Source organism: Galeopterus variegatus, unplaced genomic scaffold (assembly GCF_000696425.1).
Source record: "Galeopterus variegatus unplaced genomic scaffold, G_variegatus-3.0.2 Scaffold11, whole genome shotgun sequence".
Classification (NCBI taxonomy): domain Eukaryota; kingdom Metazoa; phylum Chordata; class Mammalia; order Dermoptera; family Cynocephalidae; genus Galeopterus; species Galeopterus variegatus.
This window is the reverse complement of record NW_007726122.1, coordinates 1,402,310-1,420,097: the sequence shown is the minus strand read 5'-3', so window position 1 is coordinate 1,420,097 and position 17,788 is coordinate 1,402,310. Positions and strand designations below refer to the sequence as shown.

Sequence of the window (17,788 nt, the reverse complement as noted above, 5' to 3'; positions counted from 1 at the left end):
AGGAATGCTGATGTGCGTGCCTGGAAACTATCAGAGGCAGGTTCTAGATGGGTGAAAAGGCCAAGGCCGCAGAGCTGGCCTCTTAGCAGGGCCACCATAGCTGCTCTAGCCCAGATTCCTATGGGATCCGCCCATGCTAGCCAGGGTCTGGCCTATGCAGAGGCCTGGATTTTTCTCTAGCCTCCTGGGAAGCTACATCTCAGACATATCTTGTTTCCAGGTATTTGTCAGAGTGCTTGGCTTGTTTTTAAGATTTGCTCCCCATGGCTTGGAGCTAAATCCTAGCTGAAATGTCGCCCAGAAGGGGTAGCTGGAGCCACAGACTGCCAAAGGCGGGGCAGTCACTCTGGAGTATTTCTCATAAAGGGATTTCACCCCTCAGTGTCCTGTGGTCATACTCCGGGTTCTTCCAAGTACGTGAAAGGCACCTGGCAGCATTTACCCAAAAGCCAACAGCTCCTTCCCATCCCATCACTTCTGATATTATACCCTACCCCACCTTCAGAGCCCAAATGGTTTGCAGGAGCCCAGGTTGAGGCCTGGGAAGGTTGGGCTGTTTCCCTACTGGCTTGCTCTCACCTCTCTGGGCTCCTGCAAATCTGCAATGAAGGACCAGGAGGCAGAGAAAAAAGGTGAGATTCAACGAAGATTGGGGGTCACAAGCTGGGGGTCAGTGGGTCAAATTTGGCCCAGAGACATATTTTTCTCTTGGTGGACAGAGTGTTTTAGAAGTGTTTACACCTGAATGCCACTCAGTGGGGCAAGCACCCTTCTGGACGTCTCGGGTCCCACCATGCCATGCCACCTCATGCCCTGCCCAGGTGGCAGGGTCACACCACCTGGCTGGCCAGGGAAGCAGTTGTTAGTTCAGGGCCCTTGACATTGTGATCTGTGTTTCTCAGGCTTGTGGGCACCGATGGCCCTGGCTCGGGCACTCATGCATATCGTCACAGCCAGGCCTGGAGTCTGTTCCAAAGTGGGAAGGGCAAAGAAAAGGAGTGAGGAGATGGCTCATGACACTGGTGCCCTAGACACTGGGAGTCAGCTTTGGGCCTGTGTCCAGGCCCTGTCGGGATGGTGGTGTGGCCTTGGACAAGCTCTGATCCCCTCTGAGCCTCAGGGTGCAGTAGGGAAGGAGTCGGGATGAAACCTCAGAAGCACTCGTATGAATTTAGTCAAAGACTCTGCAAGTTTCAGTGTTAATGGAAACCAAGTTGGACCAGCAAAACCACCAACCCCCAGGCCTCTCTGTCAGGCCAGCCTTTGGGTCCCTGTTCTTTCTTTCCTCATTGTGAGTCTGGGGGTTTCTAGGGGACTAAGGGTGGGTGTCTCTAAGGCATACACTCCCATGACAGGAACACAACTCTGTGGAGAATGGACCCAGAGATCTGAGAAGTCACTTCACCTCTATCATGCCATGTGTGCCCCAAACATCAATTTCTCTGTCCATAAAGTGGGCACCATGGTCTTTGCCCCATGGGATGGTCAAGGATTAGAAAGCACCGTGCAACCTCGTAATGAAAGGGCTCACCCTAGCTAAGGCGCCTTGGAAAAGGAATGTTGGGTTTGATATGCCATCAAAATTTTCTACATTAGAGCTAGACTAATGGTATGTAAATGTTTCACAAAATCCGCAATGTCCTTTTCAAAAAGTCAGAGCTGGAACGCGGGACTGAAGACCCATGGGGAATGCCCAGGCCTCCCGCCACGAAGCCTGTGAAGCCCCTGACTTGTGTTTCCATTCCGATTCACTTACATCTACTCAACAGCTTGTGTCCTTTGGAACCCCCCTCACCGAGCCCCCAGGCAGCTCCGCCAGGCCGCGTGGGAGCTCAGAACTGGTGAGAGCAGGTGTGCGTGTGCGTGTGTGTGCGCGCTCTGTGTGCCACGTGCTTGTGTGTGCGTGCTCTGTGTGCCACGTGCTTGTGTGTGCGTGCTCTGTGTGCCACGTGCTTGTGCTTCTGCCTGGCAGCCCAGGTATCGAGTGACTGTCTAATAAATACAAAGCCAATCTGAGGACCAGCAGGGCCTCAGGAGAGAGGGGAAAGGCATGGAGGGAGCTCATTACAGGGGCAACAAGAGGAGCAGGACAGGACGGGGAGAGGGGCTGCTGCCGGCACGTGGGCTGTGCCGAGGAGGGATGATGTGCGCCTCCGGCATCTGGTTCAGCGGAGGCCAGCCTCCTCCCAACAGCCTGAAGTCACAGGGAGGGACCAGGATCCAAAGATACGGGTGCACATCATTCCAAGAGAGGGGTGGCAGGGGCAGAGCTCCAAGGCCTGTGCTGAAGACCCCCGACGCCACTACTTCCTGCAAAAGCAATGGAGGGAGGGAGGGAGGAGCCAGGTAACATCCCTTCTCCTACCTTACCTGGCAGGTGGAGGGTGCAGCCAGTTCATCCTGTCTCCTAGAGGCAGGCCCTGGCCCCAGCTACCACCCTTCTTTGCCCAGCAGGTTCCAGGGCTGTGGGAGTGCCTGCTGTGAGCTCACTGGCCTGGGTGACTGGGCTTCCTCAGCAGTTCTGAGTCTGGGGCGTTGGGCCTAAAACCATCTCCTGCTGCCCTCACCATTCACTTCTCTTCCCAGGGATAAGAAGTGGTGATGGGAGTGACAGCAATCATCCTGTGTTGGGGACAGGGGTCCCAAGCAGCCAGTCACTGATGGGGGACACCACCTTACTGAGCCTCAGTTTCTTCTTCAGTCCCACTATGCTGTGGGGATGTTGAGGGACAAAACACTTGGTGGTGGCCAGAGGAGGTCTGCTCTGTCTTCCTGCATGGTCCTGGGCTTCCCCAAGCTGGGCCTCAGTTTCACCCGCAGGTCTTTTACAAGGCTCTTCTTATTCCCACCCCTCTGGATGTTCTTGTTTCTTATTTGGTCCAAATATTATTAGCAGGACGCAGGTGCTCACCCCATATGCTTACTCAGAAGTGGATGGCCTGTCCTAGATGACCTTGTTATAGTCCCAGCTCCCTGCGAGGGAGAAAGGGAAGGAGAGAGCTGTCGGGTGACTCTACAGGTGATGCTGCTGTACCCACAGCTAAGCAGAGGTGTGGGCAGGACAGATCTGCCAGGCCTAATCAGCCCAGTCCAGGCTCTCTCTGTCCCAGCTCTCTGCCAACCTGGTGACATACAGACATCAGGGACATCATCACATGAGATGACCAAGCCCACTGTCATTGCTGTAACTCAGCGCAGGTTTGGATGGGGGCTTCACCTGGCTGTTCTGAGTTGGCAGGGGAGACGAGGCAAGGAATTGAGGCCCCAGGTGAAGAGATGGTGGCGCCTGGCACCCCCATCTCAAACACACCCCCAGGTCACACACTAGTTCCTCACTGCTTGTCCTGCTCCTCTCCCAGGAGACCTTCTTCTGTCTCCCAGATCTTCCCAGCTGGCTTCCTTTGACCACCCTAACCCACAGTGAGTTCTCCAAGCTCCCTCTCCAAGCTCCTGTGGCCCCTGGCCAATGGCCTTGACCATCACAGCCCCTGTATCAACACTATGCACAATTAGGCATCTGACCCCAACCCCAGCACCTCTGTGTCCAGCCACATGCTAAGCTCCATATGGATGGGGAGGGGCTGGCCAAGAGGATGCTCGATGTTCTGGTTGACCGCTGTAGAGTGTTTGTGGTCCTTGGTTCAGGGGAAAGTCCTTTTTGCTAATAATTGTCTGTATCGCTGGAACAGGCTTGCCAGGATCCAATTGCTGGGGTCCTGGAGAGTGGGTGAAGTGGCAGGTGTCCAAAGTGAACTGATTCCAAGCATGCCTAAGAAAACACATTCCAGTTCAGTTCAGTGGTTCCAGGGGCTGAGGGAGTTGGGAGAGCCTCAGGCCCCTCCTTGGCTTGGATCAGATAATCTCCCGCCTCCCATCCAGCCCTAACATTCAAAGTCCACAATGTAATCAACACCTTGGATGACATCTTACTTTAGAACAGTGGCTGAGGAATCACCTGGACAGTTCTCTTTGAGTCCTTTGATCTGAAAAAGAGCTGCTTACATTGCATTGGCCCTAGGGAAATGGAGGCAGGAAGCCAGGGCATCTCCCCAAAGTGTCTCAGAGGAGGAGTCTCAGGAGGAGCTTGCAGCACAACAAGCCCAATGAGACTCCTAGTCAAGACATGAAAGAAGTAGAGTGGGCAGAAGGCTAGGGCCCCAAGGTGGGCATCTCAAGCACAGCTCCAAGCCCATCCAACAGGGGGAATCCAGGGCAGAGTGGACACCGGCACACAGGTCTAAGACATCCCTTGACGCGCCATGAGTGTGGGATGCATACTGGGGGGGCAGGCAGTCTGCTCAGTAGGACCCTCAGGCCCACAAAAAAGCAAGAAGGTATTTACATGGGTGCTGTTGAAGCGATAAGAGCAAGCTCTCCTTCCTAGGCCTGGGGTGGTTATGACAGACAGATGGTCAGACAGCTGGGGGACTGGTGGGCTGGGCTGGGCTGCAGTTGTCTGCAGAGTGGTCAGTTGGTTGCAGAGACCCAGCTGCCGTAGGAAGAAGCTCAGTGATTGACTCTGAGAAATGGACAAGTGTCCTGAAGTCCAGAGCCCCTGGCAGGAAAGGGGGAGGGAAGGAGTTTCAGGTGAGTCAGCGGGGGGCGGGGGGTTGTTGCTAGAGAATGGTCTCATTGGACCCCTCTGGCTGTCTTCAGAGGGGGCTGGGGGGCTGTTGCCCTCAATGATATGTGTCATAAGTGCTTGGCGGCTGCCTGGCTCCGAGGGTCAGTGGCGGTCATAGGCAGTGGCGGCTGCAGGTGGGGCAGCTCCTCGCGCAGCAGCGCTGTAATAGTACGGGGAGCCTGGAAGAGACGTGAGAGGGTGCTGAAGTAGGACCTGGGGTCCCCTTTGCACCAGTCTGCCCCACCACTGTCCCTTCCTCCCTCTCCCCCAGTCCAGGCCATCGTCATCTCTCACCAACATCTCTGTCCTGGTCTGTTCCCCAAACTGCAAGTCTGAACAGGGCCGCTACCTGCTCACAAGATTTCAAAGCTCCTCGCCAGCTAGAGCTGGGGTGGGCAGACTGGGGCCCTCGAGTCCAATGCTCCCAGCTGCCTGTTTTAGTAAATAACATTTTACTGGAATGCAGCCTTGCCCATTTGTTTATGTACTGTCTATAGCTGCTTTCCTGTTACTATAGTACAGTTAAGTAGTTGCAACAGAGACCCGATAGCCTGAAAAGCCTAAAATATTCACTATCTGGCCCTATACAGAAAAGTTTGCCAGCCCCTGACCTAGAAGATGAAAGGCATTCACTTCATTTGGCCTGTGGTGCTTTGTGATGTAAGACTATGCCCGGCCAGTTTGTTTGGATTTACATCCCACAACAACTGCTCTTCCTGCCAGCATTCACGTACCACACTCAAGCTAATCCGAACCCTTTGTGGCTTCTTAAATACACCATAATGCTAACAGCAGCTACCGCTGGTGGAGCATTTCCCCTGGGCCTGACACTGCTATGTCCTTTCCCTGTATGATCTCATTTAAACCTATGGGGTAGGTGCAGATAAGCCCATGTGATCGTCCTCTCATGCCTCTGTGCCTTTCCCACGCTGTGTGAGCTTCCTGCTTGGAACACCTGGCCTGTGTCCTCATCCCTGTTTCTGCCTGTTAAACTTCTATGCCTCCTTCAAGTCCCAGAACCCCATCTCCTCCTCTGGGAAGCCCCCTGCCCTGAGCTCCCACTCCTCTGTAGGATGGACCACATGCTACGATCACTTCTTTCTGCGCTTCCCCTATCCCTGGACGGAGAGCCCCACAAAGGTAGGGTCTGGGTTCTGCTCTTCTTGGTGTCTGTCCCCAGTTCCCAGCCTGGATCCAGGCAGGTGGAATGTGCTCAGCTGGGTTAGTCATATAAATAAACAACAGTGCTGAGTGAGCAAACAGTAGTGGAGATCCCTCCACCCCTCCCCATGCATTCATTCATTCACTAACTCATTTTCTGACCCTGCTGGGCATAGGGAAGGGCAATAAAGGGCAAACATCAGCCTGACACAGGCTAATGTCCAGGATCAGGAAGGGGATCCAAGCTCTGGGGAGTGCAAGATTGGTCTGGCAAATCGGCTTCCTAGAGGAAGTGGGGTTGGGCTGGGCTTGGAGGATGTGGGGAGACAGGGGTGTGTGCGGTTATATGTGGGAAAAAGGCAGGGTGCCTTTCCCTGTGACCCAGGACAGAGCTGATGTGAGAGCCCTGGTGCTGATGCCGGGTTCCTCCCACTGCCCGGGCTGCTTTCTTTGACGACACCCTTTGGATGAGGTGTCCAGGAGCCCTAAGTGTGTAAGCCCTTCCCCAGGGATGAGGGAGCAGATTCTTAGAACCACAGAGGTTAGAGCTGCTAGGCCAATCTCTTCCTTTACAGGTGAGGAAATTGAGGTTCAACAAACCAAAGTCATGTGCCCAAAGCCACAGAGCCTCCCAGTGCCAGAGCCCAGCCAGAACGCAGGGTGGCTGCCCCCACTCAGGACTTCCCACCACATCGTTCACAGCCTACACAGCTGACACTAGGGAGCACGTTTACGTGAGTGGGCAGCAGCTGGGGTCCGTCAGCCGTCGTAGACCACGTGTCTGCTGGGGTGGGACTAGCAAGCTTCTTAATCCCACAGGTGAAGTGACTCATTTATTCTGAAATTTCACCCCAGTCCAGACCTATCCTGGCAATTCTCCCAGATACCATAACTAGGGACTGAGACTCAAGTTTGCCTAAAGGCTCTGCCAATTCTTGGCCATGAGGCCTTGAATAAGTGACTTCACCTCCTGAACCTCGATTTTCTTATCTGTAAAAGGGGATCCCAGTGGGGCTACTATGAGGACACCATGAGATAAAGACGTGAAAGTGATGTGGGAATGGTCACTTTCCTAAGCACTTCATGTTCATTAACTATCTTAATTTTCACATCAGTCCTATCAGGAAGGAACTATTATTGCCCCCATTTTACAGATGAGGACAGTTGAGGCACAGCAAGGTTAAGTAACTTGCCCAAGGTCATACGCCTAGGATGTAATCAAGAGGCTGGGAGCGGGGGGCACTTTAGCCTGTGCCACCTCCCCTCCAAACTCAGCCCTGATTAGCAGACACACTACTCCACCCCCTGTCCACCCCCTAACTCAGGAAGGCAGGATGGCCTCAGGCAGAAGTGACAGTGGTAGAGCCATCACTGTGCTGCTCAGGGAGGTATGGACACCAGCCCCATGCCTACATGTTTCCAGAGCAGATTTTTCTGCTCCTCCTCTGTCACCTCCCCACCCAGAGCCCAGACTCAGAGACACTTGACAGCCTTCCTCTGCCCTCTCTTCTGTGGGATGGGGAGAGCATCCGGACAGCTGCAGTGCCACGAAGCCTCTGCGGTGCCAGCCCTGCATCCTGCTTGCAGACTGGCCCAGAGGAGAGGGGATTTGGCACAAGAGCAGGAAAATCGCAGCGGCTGCCCCCACAAACGAGCCCTAAGGAACAGGAAATGGAAGCAAAGAGGATCCCTGGCTTGGCCCTCCGGGACTCCCACCTGGCCACCTCTCACCATGGGCTCTGACTGTCTGCTCCCAAAACCTAGTCTCCCGGTCAGACCATCCAGGGCCTCCGCATGAGAGCTTGGATTACTGGGAAAAATGAAACCATCCCCTCACAAAGCACTCTGTCTTCCTGGTGCCATTACACCTCCATCTAGAATAAACTTGTCCTTTCTTCTGTCATTTTTCCTCTCTAATTCACATTATCATCAATTTGCTTCTTGACACAGTCATTCCGGCTCTGCTTCCTCTCTAATCCCTTTACCGCAGCCACAGTCGCTCCCATTCTAATCCTAATTGACCAAAGCAGCCCTTTCTTCCCGCCAGCCCCGCCTGCCTGCTTCTGCTGTCCCCTCAGCCTGGGGGCCTGAGGGGATGCTGCACGTGGCGAGGGACATTCTCCGGGGAAGCCAGCATGCAGTGAGTCCTTTTGCTTCACTCCATGCCATTGCTGATCCTCACATTGTCCGTGTTTCTGCAAAGGAGCCTTCATACAGGCCAGCGGAGGTGTCAGCAGCGCACGTGAGGGCGTGTGCGAGGTGAGGAGGGCTGTGAGGGTGTGAGCGTGTGTGCGTGTGTGTGTGTGCAGGGCCTCACCTGTTCCTAGTTACAGCTCTGCGCACCTTGTGGGAGCACCGAGGAGCCTCCCGATGGGTTCCCACCCCCCTGGCACCTCCCCAGACAGCAGAAATAATCAGTCTAGGTTTCGCTGCTATGGAGTCAGGCAGGCTGGTAGACATGAACGGGCCTGGAGCTACTTGCGAGGCTATGGTGGGGTGAGCCGCGCGTCTCGCTCATCTTTAGGAAAGTGGGCTCTCTGCTTCCTGGGGGTCATGCACCTCAACAGAACATTGCATTCAGCTCCTACTTGATTGAGGCTGCCACGGTGACTGTCCTCAGTTTACAACTGAGTCCCAGACTGGTTGATGACCTGCCTAGGATTCCCCGGGTTATAGACTTGGGCAGCACAGGGGCCACTTCTCATGTCTGCAGCTGCCCGACATCCTTTCTACTCTTTTCCTGTGGTATGAGGCCTGCCTCTTTGAGCTGGCAGTCAGAGCTCACCCTCCCAGCTTCCCTTGCTATTAAGGCACAGGGGGCTCTGCCAATTAGACTTTCTTGCATACGATCTTGATTGGGAAGGTGGCAACTAGAGGAAGTGGGCTGGGGGACTCCATCTGTTGGAAGTGATTGGCAGAGGCATCCAGCTTTGGGTGGTGGCATGGCAGAGCCTCTGATGCCCAGTCTCATGCACTTGGGTAAAGCTGCAGGGTGGAGCGAGCTGCAGGGGGGCGTCAACTGGCAGCAGCAGGCGTGTCTCACTCGAGCAGCCCAGCGGTGTGACTGTGTGCTGTTCCTGACCATATGTCCCGTGCTACCCCTTTGGATCCTCCTGGACATCCTGGGAGCCCCTAATATCCCTTAATAAATTTGTTCTCTCCTTAAACCAGCCAGAGTGGATTCTGTCGTTTGCAACTTAAAGTCTGACAGATACATACAGTAATCTGGTTTTTAAAAATATACCAGAGTTGTTCTCACCACACTCAAGGTTTGAGTACTGAGGACTCTCAAGGCCTGCTTCTATGGAGATGAGGCCTCTTTTCCTTGCTGTAGAAATTAGTCTGGGAGAGTAAGAGTATCACATCACATACTGATTATGAAAATAGGCTCTGGAGTCAGGGTGACCTGAATTGGAGTCTTTGTTCTGTCACATGCATGTTATGTGACCTTGGGTGAATGAATTAACCTTTCTGAGCCTCAGTCTCCTCATCTGTATAATAGGGATAATAACATGTGCTCCATAGGGTTGTTGAAAGGATAAAATAAGATAACCCATGTGAAGGGTTTTGCCCAGTGCCTGGTACAATCAGCAAGTGCTCATTTAGATGATGGGAGTTTTGATTCTTCTTCTCCTTTCCACACTGTCTCTGGCCCCCCTAAACACATTGAGCACCTCCCAGCACAGACACACCAGCCTGAGGCTCCCTCAACCCAGCCTGTGAGCTCCCTGGGACAGAGTCTGCATCTTTTCTACACCAGGTACACAGTCCAAGCCTAACGACTAGGGATGTGAACTGGATTTTACTCCAGCTTGAGCAGCAAAAGCCTCAGATGCAGTCTAGTCCCCCTTCCCCTGCCCATCCCATTGGACACCTGGCTGCCCACACAATCAGGTCCAAACTTCTCAGCTTGGCATTCAAGGTCCCCCATCTGTGCACATTCCATGGACCGCCCCTCCTCCTACCCCGTCCCTTTGCCACACCTGCATGAACAGTTTCTTCTCCACTTCTCTGACTCTTGAATTCCCAGGCAAATACATGAGGGCCACGGCCAACTTATAGGACACCTTGTGAAAACTAGAAAAAGGTGACCCTTCTGGGCAGGTGTAGCCCTGTGCCGGAGCTCAGGGCTTTGTGTCATGCACAGGCTGTATTTCAGCCCCCACTTGTCCCCTTGGGCAGTGCACAGTCATATGTGGCAGCCTTGGGCCAGCATGGTCTCCTTGGGGTCACATCTGCATCAGAAGGAACCATACCCACAGGCTGATGCCCAGGCCTCCTTTGTGCCATGCCACCTGTGGATCTCCTAGCAGCACTGGGACCAGGGCTCTGTTTGAGGCAGACTCCGGGGAGAAAATCCCAGGCTCAGGTCTCAAGACCCATCCCCCTACCTGGCCTCTGCTGAGACACTGGTTCAGGGAGACCATGGTCGGCCCCTACTCTTTCCTGAGAATGATAGCTGGGCCAACTCAGAGAGTCTGTTTAAGAAAAATCATCAGGAGACCCTGGTTAAACACTTAGAAGTGATTTTGACAAAAACCCCCCAAAAAAGTATGGGAAGAGATCAATCCCCAGATTCAGCCCCTCCAGGAGACCACAGATTATAAGAGGCTAGTAGTCTTCCGTAGGGCTTGGAATTTCCTTCACACGGGGACCTGGAGCAGCAATCGGCATTGTTCCTTGTTTCATCCACAAGTTATACACGACACACCAAAATGCTTTGGGCAGCCCAAGGTCCCAAGTGCATGGAACGGTGGTAGCAAGAGAGAGGTGGTGTCCGTGCTGGGTATCTGTCCTAATCACCAAACCAGTTTAGGAAGGAGTCAAAGCCAAGACTTCATGGCCTCCTTCACAGACCCATGGTTTGGCAACTTGAGTTTGAAGACACCAGGTTATTGCTTTTCTGATGAAGTCTGTTTTTCAGTCCTAAAATAATTAAAGATCCAGGGAATTAACAAGCTCTCTCTTAAGGAGGACTTGCTAAGCCGGACAGACAAATCTGGGAGGTCTCAGAGGGCCCTTCCCTATCTGATCTTTTGCTGCTCCAGGTGGAAAATTCTTAGCTGACTGCTGGGGGAGGGATCAGTGTTGCTGCCTGCAGGCTGTTTGGCTGGCTCTACCCCCCAGGTGATGAGTGACATCTGTAAGCCCCGGGCCTCTGCTTCATGTTCCAGAACCTTTTGCTACAGCTGGCACTCACTAGCTGGTTTCATGTAAGTTCATTTCAACAAAGTCAAAGGCTCTTCTCGGCCTTTTGAGGGCTGACTTAGTTCTGCTTGGGCTTTGGAGTGGCCCAAATATCTTGATGATATTCACAGGTCAGACTGGCCCCAGCCATGGATAATCTGCCAATCTGAGGCTTGGGCACAGGTTAGGCACTGGCTGAGCCCTGAATGGCATGCCTTGGCAGCCTTCAGTCAGAGGGCAACCAGTTTCCAATGGAGCTGGCTTTGATGATGTCCATGACAGACATCACTAATCAATTACTGGGCCCCAGAGTGCTTGTCAAGACAGCTCTCCAGGCAGACACTCCCAATCAACCCAAGTTGGCCTCTCTGCTTCCTCTTATTTAGAGTGTTCTTGCCTGAATATTTAATAATTCTAAGAAATGCAAGTTACTCAATGGCAGGCACTTTTCCTGCCTCTTCTTTCTCCCTCACTGCCCTTTTTTTCTCTGTTCCCTTCTGTGCCATTTTCCCTGATCCACCAAAACATCTGGGGGAGGGATGAGGGTACGAGCAGGGCTGAAGTAGTGTTTACTGCCCTTAGGCCCCCATGGCTACTTCCATAGTCCATGTGTCTAGGCAAGTTACCTACCCCACCTCAGTGCCCAGACTCAGGATCCAGTGAGAGGGCCCAGATGGGGCATCCAATGGCCCAGGGCCCAGAAGGGCTCTCCAGTACTCACCAAGCAGCCCCGGATTGGGGAACCTCCAGGAATCGTTGTATGAGGAATACTGAGGGTGGCTGTAGGGACTCCCAGAAAACTCACTTCCTGCATGTGATGGATGGAGAGAGAAACAGGAACCAAATGTCAAACCAAATTTGGAAAAGGCCCTGGGTCCCCGCCCACCTGAGTGCCAATGGCATCTGCCTCTTACATGAGCTTCAGGTACTTTTTGTAACCAACAAAGGCAAGTCAGGTCCACACCCTTAAGTGGACAGTTGTCATTGTCATTGTCTGTATTTCTCCAGTACTTTTTATCAGTGGGAGTGATCACCAGCCTCTCACACGGGTACATGGAACTACCATGGGCCAGGTGTTGTCTGGTGCCAGTGGCACATTATACAGTGAGGAGACTGATGCCCAGGGTCTCTTACAATATGGTCTGGATTTACCAAAACAAGTCCACAGCCCCAGACTACTTGGTTCTCATCCCTGACTGAGGCTGCTTCAGGACCCCAGTGGCTGTTCCACTCCCCACATGCTGCTGAGAGCCTCTGGACAGAGAAGCCAAAAGTAACTTCAGCTCTAGTCCAGCCCTCTGCACTATGAATTCAGGGGTGGCTGCTCCTAGAACCTCAGTCCAGTTGGGGAGATGAGACATAAACCCAGACCCACTGCCTGAAAGAGGCAGATGGCACTTTGCTGAAATGAAGGGACAAGCCAAAGGGCTGGGGGAACACAGAATAGGGAATGGGCTGGGGTCTTCTGGGCACTGGGGAAGGGGCAGATGGTGGAGGCTCTGTGCATGCTCAAGGCAGGGACAGTGAGGTGTGCCAGGGTGGGGACAGCATTGGGTATCGCGGGGGGCATGGTGGGACCTGGGGCCCAGCTGCCCATGGAGCTGTAATGCTTGCCAGTCCCAGGAGAGCTTTTTTACCCCTGGCCAGATCACAGGGAGGGAAGTTAACAAGTCTGTCCTTCACAACCTTGCTGCCTTGGCCTTGCTGCTGGAGGGCCTTCCTGTCTCCACCCTCTGGCTGGGGGCCCCCAAAGGGTAGGCTTTGGCCCTGCCTCATTGCTGGGTCACTCAGTGCCTGGAAGAGGATGTGCCCAGCAGAGGTCCTGGAGTGCCACATGGAAAGCTGGCTGCTGAGTGGCTTAAGCCACTGGGTACAGAGCACGTGGGCCTTCTCTCCCAGAGGTGATGGGAGTTGCACAGCCCTGTGAGACCACCTGCAGCCCAAGCATGCCTCTGCGACTCCCCCAGGGATGCCTACAAAGGGCCAAAGGGCAAGAGCCTCCAGGAGGGACCAGCCAGAACTCAGGACTGGGAGCAATGCTCTCTCCCTCTGTGGCCTCAACTCAAATGTGGGGCCTGTGGGACTTGGCCAGATGGGCAGGAATAATGAGACAGGGCTGAGGGGCCACCCGCTCCCACTCCCAGGGCTTGGCTGGCCTCTTCCCCACCTCCACAGGCAGTCATAGGCAAAGCGAGTACACACACACACACACACACACACACACACACACACACACTCTCTCTCTCTCTCTCTCTCTCTCTCTCTCTCAGAGGCGCTCCTCCTCGGGCCTCTCTGGGGGCCACTCCCAGCCTGACAGGCTGAGCCTTCCAATTCTCTGTTTTTTATGCCTCAGTGGTCAGGGTGTCAGGTTCCAGCCTACGGAGGGAGAGCCTGGTGACAGTGCTGGGCTGCAGCGGCCCAGCCTCGGCATATCCATCAGCGCCACGGCACCGCCTCCTCCTCCTCAGGGCCAGGGCCGGGGAGCAGGGAGACGGAGCAGCCTGGAGAAGGGGACAACCGCCCTCCCCTCTGGGCTCTGGGTGCCCGCGGAGCTGTCCCATCAGAGGCACTTCCTGACAGCGTTGCGCCTGGGCCCACGGCATTGGCCTACTGTGGCAAAGGCTATCTCTGTATCTCCATTTAGCAGCACTGTTCCCCCTGCCAGGCCCAGCTCCAAGTCCACCTCTTCCAGGAAGCCTCCCTGATCTCCAGCTCCTGAAAGTGCAAGTCACAGGTCCATTTGACTGGAGCTAATTAGTTAATGGTATACACATTATCCATTCCCAAATGGGCACTGGCTCTTGGAGGCTCGTAAAGGGCCATAAACAGCTCCCGACTCCTTTAGAGGACATACCTAACTCAGTGTCACTCACCATTCTCAACCTCGTCCCCACCTGCCTGGCCCCATAGTACCAAGTATAGAAGTACTCAGATATCTCTTCCTCTGGGAAGCCCCCTCTGCTGCCCCACCTCAGGTGGACCTAGTCTCCTGCATCATTCCACAGTACCAGGTTTTCCCTGCCCTGCCCTGCATGGCAGTCCCCTGTTGCACGGGAGTGCTTGGCCCTACAGGCACATCTGATTCCTCTGCACTCATGTGCCACTTGCACCTCCCAGCTTAATGCCCCATCCACAGCAAACAGTGGGTGCTCGATAAATCACTGGCTCATCTGGCGCCCCCATAAACAAATGATGCTCTTCCACAGATGTCCACATGGCTGTCTCACCTCCTTCTAAGCTTTCTTCGCCCTATTCTTCCCTGTGAAGTCTTCCCTGACCATCGCATGTAAAAAGGAAACTCTTTCCAGCCTGTCCTTCTTTCCTTCTTTACTTTTCCCCATAGGACTTGTCACAATCCAGCCTGTCTGTCTGTCGGGCTCATCTTGTTAATTACCTGCCTCTCCCACTAGGATGTAAGCTCCATGGGGGCAGGGAGGTTTGTCTGTTCATGTCTCTACCCCGACCTCTAGTGCAGGGCCTGGCAAGAGCCTGTCATCATCCTGCCCCTCAGTGGAGGAAATGAACCCACCAGGGACCTTCCTGCCTTGTGTGCTTGGAGTGGTGGTGTGGCAGGCACCCTTAGCATGGGCCCCACCCTGTCCCATGAGGTGCCCTGTGAGAGTGATGCACTCTGGTAAGGGGAGCTTGACCGTGTCCAGGGCATGAGGCTGACCCAGAGGCTAGTCCAGCCACCTGTCGAGGACTATGGGATGGTGTCTGCTTATCTGAAGTGCCACATAAGAAGCTGGCTGAATGTAGGGAGCCCTGACCCCATGAGCTATGGGGAGGTCAGGTCCTCAATCATTAAGGAAGCTGCCTGTTTACAGAGCTGGCCTAGCCAAGCCACAAAGCTGACTGGGAAGTAGCACACCGCCCAGGTGCAAGCCCACGTGCTACCACTGGACCCATGGGTCTCTGTCAGTTTAGCACAGAGGCAAGGAGCAAGGGCTCTGGAGCCAGACTGCATGGGTTCAAATCCTAGGCCTGCCTCTTTCTAGCTCTATCATCTTCGGTAGGCTACTCAACCTCTCTGTGCCTCTGTTTCCTCTCCGTAAAGTAGAAGCAATTAATAGGCTATTGTGTAGAGACCAAATGAACTGATCTTACAGAGTGCCTGGCACACAGTGAATACTCAGCAGTCACCAAGGCCTCCTTGCCATCTCATTTAACCCTCCGGACAATCCTGTGAAGCATTTTATATTCGAGAAAATGGAACTGCCGGAAGGTGGGGGTACTTGCCCTGGCCAGGAGGCAACTCCAAGGCCAGGCCCCTGACTTCCAGCCCAGGAGTCTCTTGTCTACATGACACTATGCTCCCACCCTGGGCCTCTTGTTTCCCCATTTTTAAAAGGACAGATCAAACCAAATGGTGTCTAAACGCCCTGCTTGTCTGCTGAGCCTGACTGCACTCAGCAGCCACGGTGCTCCTAGCAGGGAGGGGGGACCCTCCTGGGTGCTCTGTAAGCCTCACCTGATCCCGGCTTCCCTTGGGTCTGGGGCCTCTAATCCTTTGCTTCATTCCCCCTGCTTAAACTCATCACCGTCACCACATCTGAGGAGCACTTGCCTTCTGTCCTGGAACCTCACAAGAGCAGCCCAGAGAAGACCTGGGGATGCACTGGGGACACTTTCTGGGGTGGAAGGGAGCATGTGAGCAGGCCTTGAAGGATGGGAAGCACTTTGACAGCAGAGAAGGCAGGCATTCCAGGCACAAGCAAAGGTCTGGGGATGGGGCTCAGCAGAGTGTGACCCCTGAGTGGCCAGGTCTTCTGTGTGGTCCCAGCAGAGGCAGCCACAGAACAGAGTGGGCAAGGGAAGAGGAACATTACATTTTTCTGCCGTTAGGACTGGGATGTGGTGAAGGCTTCAGACCAGGGAGTGCCCAAATCTGGAGGACAGGCTGGAGGAGGTGAGCCTGAGGTCAGGGAGACCTGCCAGATGACTGCTGCCACAGTTCAAGTGAGAGGGAACAGGGCCTGAGAGATGACATAGCTGCCATACCCATAGGCACAACATGATGACCCTCAAGTGCAGGAATGGTATTCTCAGGGAAGAAAATGAAAGTCCCTGGTTCTGGCTTTTTTGGGGGCCTCCAGAGGTGCAGCCAGCAGGCCCAGGACAAAGATCACACAACAAACACCTTTTCTAATGACTGTGCCCAGCACAAAGGACATCATGGACCCCTTACCTCTTTCTACTAAATGATCCATGCTTTTAGCATCTCTCAAAAACACTAACCCCTTAGACTGGGAAGGCTTTTCCTTTTATATTAATAGAAAAGCTCTGTGAGACCTGTTTGGGGTGCCAGCTAGTGCCTAGTTGGCTGTCACTCAGTGGGCGGTGAGACTGCCATCCGGGAGGCACACAGCACACAGTCCTTCCTCAGAGACAGCCCCCGGTGCTGTCCAGAGTTGGTTGGTTGCATGTAAACCCCTAAGATCTCTTTCAACAACAAAACATGAGCCGTGTTCTTCTCCATCTTCAGCCCCGCAAGAGTGAGCAGTCCCGAGGAGAAAACAGAACCGGACCCAGAGCCTATGAGACCAGGTCCGAGTCCACACTGCAAGTCGGGCCCCAGACGGTACATGGGAGCAGCAAGCAGGGGATGGGCAGGAAGGGTGTGCACAGGCGGGGCACAGGCATTCCCGTGGCAGGGCCGAGAGTGGGCTCCGCAGTTAGGCCCTCTGCTCACTAGCTGTGTGGCCTTGGGCAAGTGATTGAACCTCTCTGGGCAGAGTCCCCTCATCTTGAGTATGGGTCTAATAAAAGCACCTACAGCATAGGATTGGTGAGAGGTAAATGAGATCATGTTACTGGAAGAACAAAACTACCTTCTCCCCATGCCAAGGAGACTGGGGAAATTGGGGAGAGAAGAAAGATGAAAGAGCCTCCTCTAAAAACTGAATCAGGCCCCAAAAGTAATTTTTTTTTCCTTTTTGTCTTTTTTACTGGCCAGTAACGGGATCGCAACCCTCGGTGTTGTGCCCGTACCGGGGACCAGCAACGGGATCGCAACCCTCGGTGTTGTGCCCGCGCCACGCTCAGCCAGTGAGCGGGAGCCGGTCTCCACATGGGATCCGAACCCTCGGCGGGAGCGCCGCTGCGCTCCCAAGCGGCGCACTCTCCAGTGCGCCACCGGGACGGCCCCTAAAAGTAATTTTATAGCTTTCACTGAGTTCTCAGATATGCACAAAGGAAGCCCAGAACTGGGTTTAGGGGTAGGGGTAAAGAAAGCTAAAGGGCTATGCGTAAGAAATGGAACAAATTGAACTGTGTGTGTGGGGGGGGTGTCTGTCATTGAGGGTGAGAAAGGAGGAGAAAAAAGAAGTTGCACACGCCTCATGGTGGGTGGAAGAACATTTAAGAAGTGGGCTGTCCCATTTCCCATCTTCAGTTGTCTGTGCTGGGAGCTTCACCCACCCCTGCCCATTTCCCATGCATTCAGTAAAGCCTGCGTACTCTCTAATGCATTGTGTGACTGGGTTGGTGTTTTCTCCCCACTTGGAAATCAGAGAAAGCGGTTGAGTGCCATGTTGGTGGCCTGTGGGGTTGAGATGACAGAGCCCAAGAAGTCTGAGCCAGAGGTGAGCACGGAGACTGATCCTCCACCTGAAAACATTGCAGAAATCTTTCAGAGGATGTTGGACTTTTCTACTGGGTGGCCAGTGAGGGTTGAATCGAACTTATCTTGATTTCAAGGGGCTGGGGGATGCCAGACAGCTGTCGGTATGCTTTGAACTAGTAAAGGACTGGTGGAGCCAGAGGAGGCAACTGCCTGAGCAAAGGCAAGGAGGAGAGACCAGCAGGTGGTCCACG

General features: G+C 54.0%; 1 protein-coding gene across 6 annotated transcripts in view; it reads right to left on the bottom strand.

Moving 5' to 3' along the window:
- Positions 1 to 4,717: 4,717 nt before the first annotated feature.
- The window catches only part of PAX5 (paired box 5), a 200,608-nt gene continuing 187,537 nt past the window's right edge, over positions 4,718 to 17,788 (bottom strand). For 2 of the 6 annotated variants that reach the window (XM_008588133.1, XM_008588338.1), the window contains 2 exons: positions 11,694 to 11,780; positions 4,718 to 4,803 (listed from right to left, as the gene is read on the bottom strand). In XM_008588133.1, the coding sequence (XP_008586355.1) occupies positions 4,727 to 4,803; positions 11,694 to 11,780 (164 nt within the window). In that variant the 3' untranslated portion in view covers positions 4,718 to 4,726. The remainder of the gene's footprint in view (positions 4,804 to 11,693; positions 11,781 to 17,788) is intronic. The other 4 variants (XM_008588063.1, XM_008587992.1, XM_008588197.1 and 1 more) reach the window with 2 other exon arrangements.